This window comes from Eleutherodactylus coqui, chromosome 9 (assembly GCF_035609145.1).
Source record: "Eleutherodactylus coqui strain aEleCoq1 chromosome 9, aEleCoq1.hap1, whole genome shotgun sequence".
Classification (NCBI taxonomy): Eukaryota; Metazoa; Chordata; class Amphibia; order Anura; family Eleutherodactylidae; genus Eleutherodactylus; species Eleutherodactylus coqui.
This window is the reverse complement of record NC_089845.1, coordinates 11,602,086-11,619,399: the sequence shown is the minus strand read 5'-3', so window position 1 is coordinate 11,619,399 and position 17,314 is coordinate 11,602,086. Positions and strand designations below refer to the sequence as shown.

General features: G+C 45.5%; 1 protein-coding gene across 7 annotated transcripts in view; it reads right to left on the bottom strand.

Annotated features, from left to right (window-relative positions):
• LOC136578925 (poly(rC)-binding protein 3-like) overlaps nt 1-17,314 on the bottom strand; it is a 645,331-nt gene that overhangs the window by 407,000 nt on the left and 221,017 nt on the right. For all 7 annotated transcript variants that reach the window (XM_066579119.1, XM_066579121.1, XM_066579120.1 and 4 more), the window contains exon 3: nt 1,202-1,335. In XM_066579119.1, coding sequence (XP_066435216.1) covers nt 1,202-1,279 — 78 coding nt within the window. In that variant the 5' untranslated portion in view covers nt 1,280-1,335. The remainder of the gene's footprint in view (nt 1-1,201; nt 1,336-17,314) is intronic.

Below are 17,314 nucleotides of genomic sequence, written 5' to 3'. Positions count from 1 at the left end.
CTTGTGTTGGATTGTGTCATCAGACATGAGATTTGTGGCAAGAAAAGCCTCAACATTAGGTTCACTTCTTACCCCAGATGTTTCTAGAAGCAAGTCTTGTAATTGACTATTGACTGGGTTTCTTTCCCCAAGGTGGCCTTATGTGTAAAGCGTGATAATATGCCATAAGTCTAAATTGTTTGTATCGGTTGGCACTGGTAATAGTTTGCTACAAAATTACATTGATTGCAGATTTGTCATTCTGTTGCTCACTTGCCATTCCTGGGACCTGCAGGATGGGGGTTGCACCACCAATTCATTGACATGTTGTATTAGAAAATATTTGTCTGAGATTCCCAAGCCCAATATAGCATATATGTCAGAGGTTTTCAGACACTCTAATAAAAGACATGATGTTTAAAATTTGACAAGTTTTGTTTTCCGAGGAATAGAAAGAGTTAACCGACTCAGACAAAGCAGTGATAACTTCAGAAATCATTGAGCCACAAGGTGGGTTCGATTTTTAATTTACAAAGCCGTGCTCCAAAGCGCCTAAACAGAAAACTTGACTTATTGTATTAGCAGAAATCTCATCTATTTATCAATGGATTGTAAATATTTATTAACTATTTTGATTGGGATTTCTCTAGGTTAGAGCGGATTCACCCAGACGTAAGACGCTGCGTATTTACACCACTGAAGTCCGCTTACACACATATATTTCTCCCACTCCGGTGTGTTTTGGTGTGCACAAAACACTGCATTAACAATGTGCAACATCGCATTGATTTTGTACGTACATACACGGCAAGCACAGGTTTCCTGCGGATTTAAACACACGCATTAATTTCAATGGGCTTCTATGGTGCGCACTAAGATGGGACATGACTTGTGTTTCCTCACGCATCGCATGAAACGATATGCTCTCATGAACAAACCCATTGAAATCAGTGGGTTGTATTAACAGTACTCAGAAATCTGCTCATTGAGGGACACAGGCAGAAATTAAACAGTGGTTTAAGGGGTATTTCCCTCTCATACATCTATGGCATATCCACAAGATCTAACATAAATGTCTGGAATCCGCCGACCCCATCAGGAGGTCTATCAGAAATGTCTTCCCCATTAACAGAATGTTCCCCGCTCATCCTCCCCTTAACATCCAATAAATTAAGATAACAACACCGTGTTTATAAAAATTCTATTTTGTAAGAGAAATTACCTTTCCATGCATTAATAAGCGTATGGTCAAGGTGACATTAAGACCCCCTTCTGGAGCATTTGCATCGTTGGTGTTCATTTCAAGGTACTTCTCTTAGGAACTTCCACAGACGGCTCTCTTCTTCCTTATTTAACCTGCAGGAACAAATATCAGTCAAAGTAGTTTGACAAGAACAAGCGGTCATCTAGTGAGCTGTATACAATGTATCATCTAAGGAGGACTGAGCTGTATACATTGTATCATCTAAGGAGGACTGAGCTGTATACATTGTATACTCTAAGGAGGACTGAGCTGTATACATTGTATCATTTAAGGAGGACGGGCAGAAGATATAGTACGTAAACACACCTCGTCTTTCTAGCCCGGCCAACACATCAAATTAAATGCAAAGCGTTGGATTAAGGCCGCGTTCACACAACAGTTTTTATGTTGTTTTTTGTGAACCAAAAGTAGTCAGTCCAAAATACGGAGGGCATGCAGATCTTTCCATTATACTTTCTCTCCACTCCTGGTTTGGCTCACAAATAACTGAACATAAATCCTGTGGTGTGAAAGCGCCCTTAATGAGATTATTTTAGAAGTGCTTTTGTGTCCGGTTTTCCATTCTGTACTCAAAAATGAAATAGGATAAGTCATCACTGGGAAAAATTCAAAAAGTCCCAGACCATCCCTTTAATTAGAGCCCTCAGTGCCATTAATTGTTATATAAGCATCTCTCTCTTTCTTAAATGCTGACATATCTGCCATTACTACTGAACATCCTGGTGTAAGACATTCCATAATGGGACTAGTCTGCTTATAGGATGTATAAATCCCCTCTCCTCCAAACATAATCGATGTCCACAGCAAGAAAAAAACATCTGAACAAACCTGATTTTTCTAGTCTCCCATTACAAGGGAGACTTCCCATCTCATTTAATAAGTTGCTTATCTCTGAACTCTCTTCAGCTCTTCTATATCCCTTTTACAACATGGAGCCTAAAAATGAATCCCGTGTTCAAGAGAAGCTTCAACTAAGATTTTAGGGTGCATAAAAAGAGATAGACCTGCGATTCCAGTGAAATGTTACTCCTCTATAAATCCCTTTTACCCCCACATCGCGAGAATGGGACTGCACTTTTTCTCCATGTTCCAAAGAGTGTTTAAAGGCAGGTGACTAGATTACTAAATGAGGAGGGGGCTCGAAAAAGAGAGGTCCTAGGCCGGTCTCACATGACTGGATTTCAATTACAGAATCCATGATCGCCACCGCATGGACGATCCACGGTATTCCACACACATTGAAAAAAAAAATAAAATCTTTATTTATATAGCGCCAACATATTCTGCAGCGCTTACAAGACAGGGGAAATAAAACAGCAGTTACATGAAGAAATCAATTGATGGAGACAGTAGGGGTGAGGGTTCTGCTCCAACGAGCTCACATACTACAGATAATGGGGGGATACAGAAGGTAAAGGGGCTGGAGATGTGCACAGTATGGCCAGGTGAAGAGTGAGGGAATCTATACACACAGACAATGGTCAGGCTGTATATTGGCAGAATCGGTATGACTGCAGGGGCAGTTGATTACGGCTAGCAGGAACTGCAGTCTGTGGGACAGGGAGCATGTTATCAGGCAGAGTACAGGTGGGTTTGGTTTTGGGGATATGGTATGCCTTCCTGAAGAGGTGCGTTTTTAGAGCACGCCTGAAGTTTAGTGTGTCAATGATTGCCCAGATATTTTTTGGTAGTGCGTTCCAGAGGACTGGTGCTGCTCTGGAGAAGTCTTGGAGGCGGGAATGAGAGGTTCGAATTAAAGGGGCACTTAGTCTGATTTTGTTAGCAGAGCGGAGGGCATGGGCTGGCTGGTGAATTGAGATGAGGGAGGCGATGTAGGGCGGGGCAGTGCTGCGGAATGCTTTGTGGATGAGGGTGGTGACTGTGAATTGTATTCTGTACTAGCTGATATACCCGGCTTCGCCTGAGTTAATTTGGTACTGGTGTTTATCTGGTGGTCACACGGAAATCTTATAAAGTCGTGGTTACTTTAGAGATACCGGAAAAACATATGTTCACCATTTTGCATAGTTCTCTGCGTTACCCAGGAAACACCACGGGGAGGTAACCATGCGACGTTTCCTTTATATAAAATGACATCAGGAAGTGAGAGAAATAGATTTCATACGTAAAATTTGGACGCTAATTCTTTTGCGCTTAGAATTGAACAATCGAGGTGGGACCCATTAGCTTTTCCTATTTATGACATAATCAATGCTCGTGCCAAATTTCACATTTCTATGACACCGGAAAGTGAGAAAATTATATTCCTATTTATGACATAATCAATGCCCGTGCCAAATTTCACGTTTCTATGACAGTGGAAAGTGAGAAAAATACATTCCGTACGTAAAATTTGGACGCTAATTTTTTTTGCGCATAGAATTGAATAATCGAGTTGGAACCAATTAGCTTTTCTTATTTATGACATAATCAATGCTCCTGCCAAATTTTGAGTTTCTATGACACAGGGAAGTGAGAGAATTAGATTCCGTACGTAAAATTTGGACGCTAATTATTTTGCGCATAGAATTGAATAATGGAGTTGGGACCCATTAGCTTTTCCTATTTATGACATAATCAATGCTCGTGCCAAATTTCCCGTTTCTATGACACTGGAAAGTGAGAAACTTACATTCCGCACGTAAAATTTGGACGCTAATTCTTTTGCGCATAGAATTGAATAATCGAGTTGGGACCCATTAGCTTTTCCTATTTATGACATAATCAATGCTCGTGCCAAATTTCACGTTTGTATGACACCGGAAAGTAAGAAAATTACATTCCGTACGTAAAATTTGGACGCTAATTCTTTTGTGCATAGAATTGAATAATGGAGTTGGGACCCATTAGCTTTTACTATTTATGACATAATCAATGCTCGTGCCAAATTTCCCGTTTCTATGACACCGGAAAGTGAGAAAATTACATTCCGCACGTAAAATTTCAACGCCAATTCTTTTGCGCTAGAATTGAATAATCGAGTTGGGACCCGTTAGCTTTTCCTGTTTATGACATAATCAATGCTCGTGCCAAATTTCACGTTTCTATGACATTGGGAAGTGAGAGATTTAGATTATGTACGTTAAATTTCGACGCCAATTCTTTTGCGCTAGAATTGAATAATCGAGTTGGGACCCAATTTCTTTTCCTATTTTGGAGATAATCTATGCTCGCGCAAAATTTCATGTTTCTACGACATCGGGAAGTTGGAGAACTTTTGGCGAGTCAGTCAGTCAGTGAGTCAGTCAGTCAGTGAGTCAGTCAGTGAGTCAGTCAGTGAGTCAGTCAGTGAGTCAGTGAGGGCTTTCAGCTTTATATATATAGACTAGCTGATATACCCGGCTTCGCCCGAGTTAATTTGGTACTGGTGTTTATCTGGTGTTCACATGGAAATCTTATGAAGTCGTGGTTACTTTAGAGATACCGGAAAAACATATGTTCACCATTTTGCACAGTTCTCTGTGTTACCCAGAAAACACCACGTGGAGGTAACCATGCGACGTTTCCTTTATATAAAATGACATCAGGAAGTGAGAGAATTAGATTCCATACGTAAAATGTGGACGCTAATTCTTTTGCGCTTAGAATTGAACAATCGAGGTGGGACCCATTAGCTTTTCCTATTTATGACATAATCAATGCTCGTGCCAAATTTCACGTTTCTATGACACCGGAAAGTGAGAAACTTACATTCCGCACGTAAAATTTGGACGCTAATTCTTTTGCGCATAGAATTTAATAATCGAGTTGGGACCCATTAGCTTTTCCTATTTATGACATAATCAATGCTCGCGCCAAATTTCCCGTTTGTATGACACCGGAAAGTAAGAAAATTACATTCCGTATGTAAAATTTGGACGCTAATTCTTTTGTGCATAGAATTGAATAATGGAGTTGGGACCCATTAGCTTTTACTATTTATGACATAATCAATGCTCGTGCCAAATTTCCCGTTTCTATGACACCGGAAAGTGAGAAAATTACATTCCGCACGTAAAATTTCAACGCCAATTCTTTTGCGCTAGAATTTAATAATTGAGTTGGGACCCGTTAGCTTTTCCTGTTTATGACATAATCAATGCTCGTGCCAAATTTCACGTTTCTATGACATTGGGAAGTGAGAGATTTAGATTATGTACGTTAAATTTCGACGCCAATTCTTTTGCGCTAGAATTGAATAATCGAGTTGGGACCCAATTTCTTTTCCTATTTTGGAGATAATCTATGCTCGCGCAAAATTTCATGTTTCTACGACATCGGGAAGTTGGAGAACTTTTGGCGAGTCAGTCAGTCAGTGAGTCAGTCAGTCAGTGAGTCAGTCAGTGAGTCAGTCAGTGAGTCAGTCAGTGAGTCAGTGAGGGCTTTCAGCTTTATATATATAGACTAGCTGATATACCCGGCTTCGCCCGAGTTAATTTGGTACTGGTGTTTATCTGGTGTTCACACGGAAATCTTATGAAGTCGTGGTTACTTTAGAGATACCGGAAAAACATATGTTCACCATTTTGCACAGTTCTCTGTGTTACCCAGAAAACACCACGTGGAGGTAACCATGCGACGTTTCCTTTATATAAAATGACATCAGGAAGTGAGAGAATTAGATTCCATACGTAAAATGTGGACGCTAATTCTTTTGCGCTTAGAATTGAACAATCGAGGTGGGACCCATTAGCTTTTCCTATTTATGACATAATCAATGCTCGTGCCAAATTTCACGTTTCTATGACACCGGAAAGTGAAGAAATTACATTCCGTATGTAAAATTTGGACGCTAATTCTTTTGTGCATAGAATTGAATAATCGAGTTGGGACCCATTAGCTTTCCCTATTTATGACATAATCAATGCCCGTGCCAAATTTAAAGTTTGAATGTGAGAAAATTACATTTCGTACATAAAATTTGGACGCTAATTCTTTTGCGCATAGAATTGAATAATGGAGTTGGGACCCATTAGCTTTTTCTATTTATGACATAATCAATGCTCGTGCCAAATTTCACGTTTCTATGACACCGGAAAGTGAGAAAAATACATTCCGTACGTAAAATTTGGACGCTAATTCTTTTGCACATAGAATTGAATCATCGAGTTGGGACCCATTAACTTTTCCTATTTATGACATAATCAATGCCAGTGCCAAATTTCACGTTTCTATGTGAGAAAATTACATTCCGTACGTAAAATTTGGACGCTAATTCTTTTGCGCATAGAATTGAATAATCGAGTTGGGACCCGTTAGTTTTTCCTATTTATGACATATTCAATGCCCGTGCCAAATTTTAAGTTTCTATGTGAGAAAATTACATTCCATACGTAAAATTTGGACGCTAATTCTTTTGCGCATAGAATTGAATAATCAAGTTGGGACCCATTAACTTTTCCTATTTATGACATAATCAATGCCCGTGCCAAATTTCACGTTTCTATGTGAGAAAATTACATTCCGTACGTAAAATTTGGACGCTAATTCTTTTGCGCATAGAATTGAATAATCGAGTTGGGACCCGTTAGTTTTTCCTATTTATGACATATTCAATGCCCGTGCCAAATTTTAAGTTTCTATGTGAGAAAATTACATTCCATACGTAAAATTTGGACGCTAATTCTTTTGCGCATAGAATTGAATAATCAAGTTGGGACCCATTAGCTTTTCCTATTTATGACATAATCAATGCTCGTGCCAAATTTCACGTTTCTATGACATTGGAAAGTGAGAAAAATACATTCCGTACGTAAGATTTTGACGCTAATTCTTTTGCGCATAGAATTGAATAATCGAGTTGGGACCCATAAGCTTTTTCTATTTATGACATAATCAATGCTCGTGCCAAATTTCACGTTTCTATGACACCGGAAAGTGAGAAAATTAGATTCCGTGCGTAAAATTTGGACGCTAATTCTTTTGCGCATAGAATTGAATAATCAAGTTGGGACCTATTAACATTTCCTATTTATGACATATCCAATGCCCGTGCCAAGTTTTAAGTTTCTATGACATTGGGAAGTGAGAGATTTAGATTATGTTCGTTAAATTTCGACGCCAATTCTTTTGCGCTAGAATTGAATAATCGAGTTGGGACCCGTTAGCTTTTCCTATTTATGTCATAATCAATGCTCATGCCAAATTTTAATTTTTTATGACATTGGGAAGTGACAGATTTAGATTATGTACGTTAAATTTCGACGCCAATTCCTTTGCGCTAGAATTGAATAATCGAGTTGGGACCCAATTACTTTTCCTATTTTGGAGATAATCTATGCTCGTGCCAAAATTCATGTTTCTACGATATCGGGAAGTTGGAGAACTTTTGGCGAGTCAGTGAGTCAGTCAGTGAGTCAGTGAAGGCTTTCAGCTTTATATATATAGATAGATTTGACAGGCAGCCAGTGCAGTGACCGGCACAGGGCAGAAGCATCTGAGTTGCGGCTGGACAAGAGGATGAGACTAGCTGCCGCATTCAGGATGAATTGGAGGGGGAAAAATCTGGTGCGAGGGGGACGATCAGCGAGTTGTAATAATCCAGCCGAGACTGGATGAGGGCAACAGTGAGCGGTTTTAGCGTGTCTTCGATGAGAAAAGGGCGGATTCTTGCGATGTTCTTGAGGTGCAGCTGACATGTTCAGGCAAGAGATTGGATATAGGGAGTGAAGAAGAGATCGGATTTGGATATAACCCCAAGGCATCAGGCGTGCTGGGAGTTATGGTGCCACACACTGAGATGGAGATGTCAGGATGAGGTCGGTTAGTAGAGGGTGGAAACAGGAGAAGGTCAGTTTTTGAGAGGTTCAGTTTTAGGTAGAGAAGGGACATAGTGTTAGAGACAGCGGACAGACAGTGGCGTTCTGGATGAATGTTGCTGTGATGTCACGGTAAGAGGTGTATAACTGGGTGTCATCAGCATAGAGATGGTACTGAAAGCTAAATTTCCTGATGGTCTGTCCATTGGGGGCTGTGTAGATAGAGAAGGGGAAGGGGTCCGAGGACCGAGCCCTGGGGCACCCCAACAGCAAGGGGAAGAGGAGGGAAGGTAGAACCAGCAAAGCAGACACTGAAGGAGTGGTCGGATAGGTAGTAGGAGATGAGAGAGCAGTGTCCTTTAGGTCGATGGAGCAAAGCATACTGAGGAGGAGTTAGTGGTGAATAGTGTCAAATGCTGCGGAGAAATCAAGGAGGATCAGTAGGGAGTAGTCGCCCCTCGACTCAAAATAGAACATTTGCATATCCACTCAGATGAGTGGATAGCGGTAGCGATTTATGCACGGCGGAAATAAAATCACAGGATGTTCTATTTTTGTATGGATTCAGCATGGACGGCTTCCATTGAAGTCAATTTACATTGCAGATAGGCCGCTGGGAACCCACATCATCGCCTAGCGACAGAGCATGGAAAAACAACAATTTTTGAAAAAAAAATCTTTACTGCGCATGCCCAACGGCAAGCGTCCGCGGTAGCCATTGGCTGTCAGAGCCAGATTCCCCTGCGGGCTCCGGCATATGGAATCACCCAGTCTGTGTGAGACCGGCCTTAGAGATGGTCTCATTCACAATACTGTGAGAAGCAAAACACAAAGAAAACGTTTCAGGTCTCCTGCCCAAAAACATGCATTGAAACGGAAAGCTTTCAGTTATAATCAGTTTATTAATTCTGCATCTCCAACCCATCTGTTACACTGAAACAAAAGTTCCGGCTGCTGCTCCATTGTTTCCAGTTCAAAAAAACTGAACGAAAGCTGATCAATAGAGTTGAGCGAACATACTCTGGCAAGCTTGATGCTCATTCGAGTATTAGCGTACTTGATGGTGCTCGTTACTCGAACGAGCATCAAATCACGTTCGACCCCGCACCAGTTTTTGGCCCCTCCCTGCTGTGACGTACCTGTTTTGGCCCCTCCCTGCCGCGACGCCGCGCGCGTCATTTGAAAATTTTTGGTCTGGCAGGAGAGAGAGAGAGAGAGACGAACCAAGGAAAAAAAAAAAGCTCGGGACCTGGCGTTCCACATGCAAAATTGCTTGAGTCTCCCATTGTAGTCAATGGGGTTCGTTACTCGAATTTTACGAAAAGCTTGACTCGAATAGCGCGGACCCGAGCATTTGGGTGCTCGCTCGTCTCTACTGATCAACTTTTTTTTATTAACATTGTAGTCAATAAGAAACGGAAAATAACAGAAAGCAGTTTGTTTTAATCTATTTTACCTTTCCGTTTTTTTATCAGATTTGATTTCTGAGTTTGTGTTTGTGTATATATGGCCATAAATGTTCACGTGTCCCTAAAGTCTGTCATGTCTTTAATGTGACCCCCAAAAAGATCAATACGCAGATAAGTAATATAGAAAAAAATTTTTTATTAACCCATCATAATAAAATATTACTATTTAAAATGTACAAGTTTGACAAGAGAGCGCAGCCGTCCACAACCGGTCCATCATCAGTCAGATCTGCACTAGAGATGAGCGAGCGTACTCGGAAAAGCACTACTCGCTCGAGTAATTTGCTTTATCCGAGTATCGCTGCGCTCGTCCCTGAAGATTCGGGTGCCGGCACGGAGCGGGGAGCTGCAGGGGAGAGCGGGGAGGAACGGAGGTAAGATCTCTCTCTCCCGCCCGCTCTCCCCTGCTCCCCGCTGCGACTCACCTGTCAGCCGCAGCGGCACCCGAATCTTCAGGGACGAGCACAGCGATACTCGGATAAAGCACATTACTTGAGCGAGTAGTGCTTTTCCGAGTACGCTCGCTCATCTCTAATCTGCACTAGTATAATGGTTGGTGTTACAATGTATGACCGGCATCATATCACATACATGACTAGCAGTCACACGTTACCACGTAGAATAACTGAACATACGTCTACCATATAGAGCACCAACCTAGATGCCCCCCGACACCGTGTACCGCCCAGAAGATGGCCGCCTCTGGGGGGTAGTGTCAGGGATACCAGCTGCTCTTGTAAAGAGGAATGTAATGCGCATTAGCAGGTATTTACCCCAGCAGCACCTCACACACGAGGACTGATTGGCTGTTCGTCTCACCCTCACAGGAAGTGGGGCAGATATTACTAAATGGTAAGACAGAAGGGGGGATTCAATTGTGTCCCCTCCAGAAAACAAATTCATGATCAGGGGTTCCTACTCAGACATATATGTTCCTGTAGGGCTGCAATACCATCTTGAGATCAGTTCTCATCTGTCTACATCAAGAGTGAAGTACGTACGGGGGTATAGATAGAACTAACAAGACCACCCCCCTTGCTGAACGTGTACATTCATGGTTGCGTTATATTGATGATGTGATTTTTGTTCTGATATACTCTGTAAACCCACTTCAGTCAACTATCCTACACGCCAGACCCTCACATCAAAAACATCTGATTCAAACTATCCCAACAGGTTAACCCCTTAGTGACGGCGCTATCGTAAAACTACGTCCTGCTGTTGCAGGACGTGTATGGAGGGAGGTAGCGCCGCTATCTTCCTCCATACAGCGCGGGCGTCAGCTGTTTATTACAGCTGACACCCACGGGCAATAGCCGCGCTCGGCCGTTGGGAGCTATTAACCCTTTAAATGCCGCTGTCAATTTTGACAGCAGCATTAAAATCCCCCGAACGCTGTTTGGGGGTCCTGCACTTCTCCCCCCCCCCCCCCCGCGGTGAGATCGGGGGAGCCGTGCAGGTGTCATGGCAGCCGGGGGCCTAATGAACGGCCCCAGGGCTGCCTTAGCAGACTGCCTATCAAGCCATCCACACAGGGTGGCTTGATAGACTGCCTGTAAAAAAGCAGTATGACGTAATGCTATAGCATTACATCATACTGCAGGAGCGATCAAAGCATCGCATGTTAAAGTCCCCCAGGGGGACTTCAAAGTAAAGTAAGAAAAAAGATCAATAAAGTTTTTTAAATTGTAAAAAAAAAAAAAGTTATAAAAGTTTAAATCACCCCCCCTTTTGCCATATCAATTACTAAAAAAATCTAAATCATAAAATAAAAATATGTATTTGGTATCACCGCGTCCGTAAAAGTCCGATCTATCAAAGTAGACACAGGCAGGTACAACTCACTAATGTGAAGTCCGTGTGGACCGACAGCATGGGTGGCTCCCTGGAACCCACCGGCGGTACATAAATAAATCCCATTGCAGTGCCCAGCACAGCTGAGGTAACGTCATGTTTAATGCAGGTGGGCTTCGGCCCACACTGCATGCCCCAGTAAGACTGGGGTTCTTTATAAGTAGACACATGCAGTTACACCTCCGTGTGGACCCACAGCATAGGTGGGTCCCAGGAAGCCACCGGCAGTACATAAATATATCCCATTGCATTGCCCAGCACAGCTGAGGTAACGTCCGATTAAATGCAGGTGGGCTTCGGCCCACAGTGCATACCCTAGTCAGACTGGTAATATGTACCTTAACAGTAACCGCGTTGGTGGGAATGTGGTAGCGACTGCGGACCTAGTAGCACGGTTTTATTTAGTTGGTTTTCGGAATGTGGCCAGGATTAAGTGGGCCGTGGCGGGGGGATGGTGGGGGGGGGGGGTCTCTCTTGTTGTGTCGGTAAAGGTGAAATTCTTGGACTGCCACCAGACGGACCTATGCAAAGGTATTTGCCAAGAATGTTTTCATTGTTGGAGGAGGAGGGGGATGTTTTTGAGGCACTACGTGTCCTCTCCACGTGTCCATGGTTATATGCACCTTAACAGTAACCGCGTTGGTGGGAAATGACCTCACCACCATCATGTCTTTGGGAAGCCACCGTTTCCACACCCCAGTGACATAGCAGCAGTAGCAGTATAGGCAGAGCACAGAATTAGTAACATTTCAGCGGTAGCATTAGGTACAGGCCCCAGTAACATATCACTAGCAGAATTATAGGGGGAGCACAGTATTAGTTCCATTTCAGTAGTATAGCAGTCCAGACAGGCCCCAGTAACAATTCCGAAGCAGCAGTATAGTGGGAGCACAGTCTTAGTTCCATTTCAGTAATAGTAGCAGTCAAGACAGGCCCCAGTAACAATTCCGAAGCAGCAGTATAGGGGGAGCACAGTATTAGTTCCATTTCAGTAGTAGTAGCAGTCAAGACAGGCCACAGTAACATTCCCGTTGCAGCAGTTTAGGGAGATAACAGTCTCTTTCACATTTCAGTAGTTGCAGTATAGACAAGGCCCCAGTTACATTTATGTAGCAAAAGTGTAGGCCAACCCCACACACCTTGCTGTAGCATGAGTGCAGGCAAAGCCCATAAAAATTACTAGGATTACACTGTAGGCGATGGCCCAAAAAAATTGGTGTACCAACAGTACTAATGTACCTCAGAAAAATTGCCCATGCCCAACCAAGAGGGCAGGTGAAACCCATTAATCGCTTTGGTTAATGTGGCTTAATTTGTAACTAGGCCTGGAGGCAGCCCAGTTAAAATAAAAATTGGTTCAGGTGCAAGTTTCAAAGCTTTAATGAGAATTGAAACTTATAAACATTGTTTACAAAAGTCATATGACTGAGCCTTGTGGGCCTAAGAAAAATTGCCTGTTCGGCGTGATTACGTGAGGTTTCAGGAGGAGGAGCAGGAGGAGGAGGATGAATATAATACACAGATTGATGAAGCTAAAAGGTCCACGTTTTTGATGGTGATAGAGAACGATGCTTCCATCCGCGGGTGCAGCCTACGTATTGTTTAGGTACCGCTGCTGTCCACTGGTGGAGAAGAGAAGTCTGGGGAAATCCAGGCTTTGTTCATCTTTATGAGTGTAAGCCTGTCGGCACTGTCAGTTGACAGGCGGGTACGCTTATCTGTGATGATTCCCCCAGCCGCACTAAACACCCTCTCTGACAAGACGCTAGCTGCAGGACAAGCAAGCACCTCCAGGGCATACAGCGCGAGTTCAGGCCACGTGTCCAGCTTCGACACCCAATAGTTGTAGGGAGCAGAGGCGTCACGGAGGACAGTCGTGTAATCGGCTATGTACTCCCTCACCATCCTTTTACAGTGCTCCCGCCAACTCAGCCTTGACTGGGGAGCGGTGACACAGTCTTGCTGGGGAGCCATAAAGCTGGCAAAGGCCTTGGAGAGTGTTCCACTGCTGCGCTGTACATGCTGCCTGATCTCCGCGCCTCCCCTGCTACCTGGCCCTCGGAATTGCGCCTTCTGCCACTAGCGCTGTCGGATGGGAATTTTACCATCAGTTTGTCCGCCAGGGTCCTGTGGTATAACATCACTCTCGAACCCCTTTCCTCTTCGGGTATGAGAGTGGAAAGGTTCTCCTTATACCGTGGGTCGAGCAGTGTGTACACCCAGTAATCCGTAGTGGCCAGAATGCGTGTAATGCGAGGGTCACGAGAAAGGCATCCTTACATGAAGTCCGCCATGTGTGCCAGGGTACCTGTACGCAACACATGACTGTCCTCACTAGGAAGATCACTTTCCGGATCCTCCTCCTGCTCCTCCTCCTCCTCAGGCCATACACGCTGAAAGGATGACAGGCAAGCAGCATGGGTACCCTCAGCAGTGGGCCAAGCTGTCTCTTCCTAATCCTCCTCCTCCTCAACGTGCTGAGATATAGACATGAGGGTGCTCTGAGTATCCAGCGACATACTGTCTTCCCCCGCCTCCGTTTCCGAGCGCAAAGCGTCTGCCTTAATGCTTTGCAGGGAACTTCTCAAGAGGCATAGCAGAGGAATGGTGATGCTAATGATTGCAGCATCGCCGCTCACCATCTGGGTAGACTCCTCAAAGTTTCTAAGGACCTGGCAGATGTCTGCCAACCAGGCCCACTCTTCTGTAAAGAATTGAGGAGGCTAACTCCCACAACGCCGCCCATGTTGGAGTTGGTATTCCACTATAGCTCTACGCTGCTCATAGAGCCTGGCCAACATATGGAGCGTAGAGTTTCACTGTGTGGGCACATGCGCAGGGTGGCTGCGTCCGTGTGGGACTTGCGGAAATGTGCGCAGAGCCGGCGCACCTTTCCGAGCCGGTCTGACAAGCGTGGGTAGCTTTTCAGAAAGCGCTGAACCACCAAATTACAGACGTGGGCCAGGCATGGCACGTGCGTGAGGCTGCCGAGCTGCAGAGCCGCCACCAGGTTATGGCCGTTGTCACACACGAATATGCCCGGTTGGAAGCTCAGCGGCGAAAGCCAGCGGTCGGTCTGCTCTGTCAGACCCTGCAGCAGTTCGTGGGCCGTGTGCCTCTTCTCTCCTAAGCTGAGTAGTTTCAGCACGGCCTGCTGGCACTTGCCCACCGCTGTGCTGCCACGCCGCGCAACACCGACTGGTGGCGACGTGCTGCTGCTGACACATCTTGATTGCGAGACAGAGGTTGCGTAGGAGGAGGATGGTGGTTTAGTGGAGGAAGCATACACCGCCGCAGATACCACCACCGAGCTGGGGCCCGCAATTCTGGGGGTGGGTAGGACGTCAGCGGTCCCAGGCTCTGACTCGGTCCCAGCCTCCACTAAATTCCCCCAATGTGCCGTCAGGGAGATATAGTGGCCCTGCCTGCCTGTGCTTGTCCACGTGTCCGTTGTTAAGTGGACCTTGGCAGTAACCACGTTGGTGAGGGCGCGTACAATGTTGCGGGAGACGTGGTCGTGCAAGGCTGGGACGGCACATCGGTAAAAGTGGTTGCGACTGGGAACCGAGTAGTGCGGGGCCGCCGCCGCCATCATGTTTTTGAAAGCCTCCGTTTCCACAAGCCTATACGGCAGCATCTCCAGGCTGATCAATTTGGCTATGTGCACGTTTAACACTTGAGCGTGTGGTTGCGTGGCGGCGTACTTGCGCTTGCGCTCAAACAGTTGCGCTAGCGACGGCTGGACGCTGCGCTGAGAGACATTGGTGGATGGGGCCGAGGACAGCGGAGATGAGCGTGTGGGTGCAGGCCGGGAGACGGTTGTGCCTGTGTCCTGAGAGGGGGGTTGGATCTCAGTGGCAGGTTGGGGCATAGGGGGAGAGGCAGTGGTGCAAACCGGAGGCGGTGAACGGCCTTCGTCCCACCTTGTGGGGTGCTTGGCCATCATATGCCTGCGCATGCTGGTGGTGGTGGCTCCCCGGCTGATCTTGGCGCGACAAACCTTGCACACCACAGTTCATTGGTCGTCTGCACTCTCAGTGAAAAACTGCCACACCTTTGAGCACCTCGGCCTCTGCAGGGTGGCATGGCGCAAGGGGGCGCTTTGGGAAACAGTTGTTGGATTATTCAGTCTGGCCACCGCACTGCCTCTTCCAACCTGCCCTGCTGCTGCACTTGCCTCCCCCTCTGAAGACCTGTCCTCAGTAGGCTTAGCAAACCAGATGAGGTCAGTCACCTCATTGTCCTGCTGCTCTTCCTCCGAATCCTCTGTGCGCTACTCCCTTGGACTTACTGCCCTTACTACTACCTCACTGATAGACAACTGTGCCTCATCGTCATCGTCCTCCTCACCCACTGAAAGCTCTTGAGACAGTTGCCGGAAGTCCCCAGCCTCATGCCCCGGACCCCGGGAACTTTCTAAAGGTTGGGCATCGGTCACGATAAACTCCTCTGGTGGGAGAGGAACCATTGCTGCCCAATCTCGGCAGGGGCCCGAGAACAGTTCCTGGGAGTCTGCCTGCTCCTCAGAATGTGTCATTTTCATGGAGTGAGGAGGCTGGGAGGAAGGAGGAGCAGCAGCCAGAGGATTCAGAGTTGCAGCTGTGGACGGCCTAGAAGACTGTGTGGTCGATAGATTGCTGGATGTACTTTCTGCCATCCACGACAGGACCTGCTCACACTGCTCATTTTCTAATAAAGGTCTACCGTGTGGACCCATTAATTGTGAGATGAATCTAGGGACCCCAGAAACTTGCCTCTCTCCTAATCCCGCAGCAGTCGGCTGTGCCCACACCCTGACGTGGGCCTCCACGTCCTTGCCCCCGTCCACGTCCTCTAGGCCTACCCCTACCCCTCAGCATAGTGTATTACGAGATTAGCAGAAACAGAACGCTGTAATTAAATGTGCCGCTTATTGGCCTGTGGTTGGAGGCTGACTTCGCGTACGTAACGCACTGCAGAGGCAGGCAACAATTATGCGCAAGGCTGGGTATTAATTCACCAACTACTACCCCCAGCAGAGACGCAGCAAACTGCAGGCAGTGACAGGCAGGCCAAATACAGTATTTTTTTGAAGTTTTTGGGAAAAAGCCCACTGCCTCTGATAGACACTGTATTTCGATTTCCCTGTTGGAGGCTGACTTCGCGTACGTAACGCACTGCAGAGGCAGGCAACAATTATGCGCAAGGCTGCTTATTAATTCACCAACTACAACCCTCAGCAGAGAAGCAGTAAACTAAAGGCAGTAACGGGTAGGCCAAACAGTATTTTTTTGAACTTTTTGTGAAAAAGCCCACTGCCTATATAGCCAGTATATCTCTTTCACCTTTCCCACTGTCCCTGCCTCACCAGTACTGCCCCTATACTCTGTAAAATGACTGCAGACTGAGGACGCTATGGTCTGCACGCCCGATATACAAAAAAAAATAAATTGTGCAACACTGCTCCCAGCAGCCTCAACAGTACTGCACACGGTCAGATGTGGCCCTAAGAAGAACCGTTGGGGCTCTTGAAGACTAAAATAACATCTAACACTCTCCCTATAGCAGCAGCAGCAGCAGCAGCAGCACTTTCCCTGATCAATGTCAGCATGCATCTGTGGCGAGCCGCGGGCGGGGCAGATTTAGATACTCGGGTGTCATCTGATCTCCCAGCCACTCACTGCAGGGGGGTGGTATAGGGCTGGAGCGTCACAGGAGGAAGTTGTAATGCCTTCCCTGTTTTTCTATTGGCCAGAAAAGCGCGCAAATTTCTCAGAGATTAAAGTGAAAGTAACTCGAACATCGCGTGGTGCTCGTCTCGAGTAATGAGCATCTGGAACACCCTAATACTTGAACGAGCATCAAGCTCGGACGAGTATGCTCGCTCATCCCTAGTAATAACCTAAACAATAAAAATATTTTGTTATTTATCTTGCATGCAGAATGCTGTAAAAATAATTTAAAAAGTAATGACGGAATTGCTATTTTTTGGTTCTTTGAAAAAATGCAATAAAAAGCAATCCAAAAGTCAC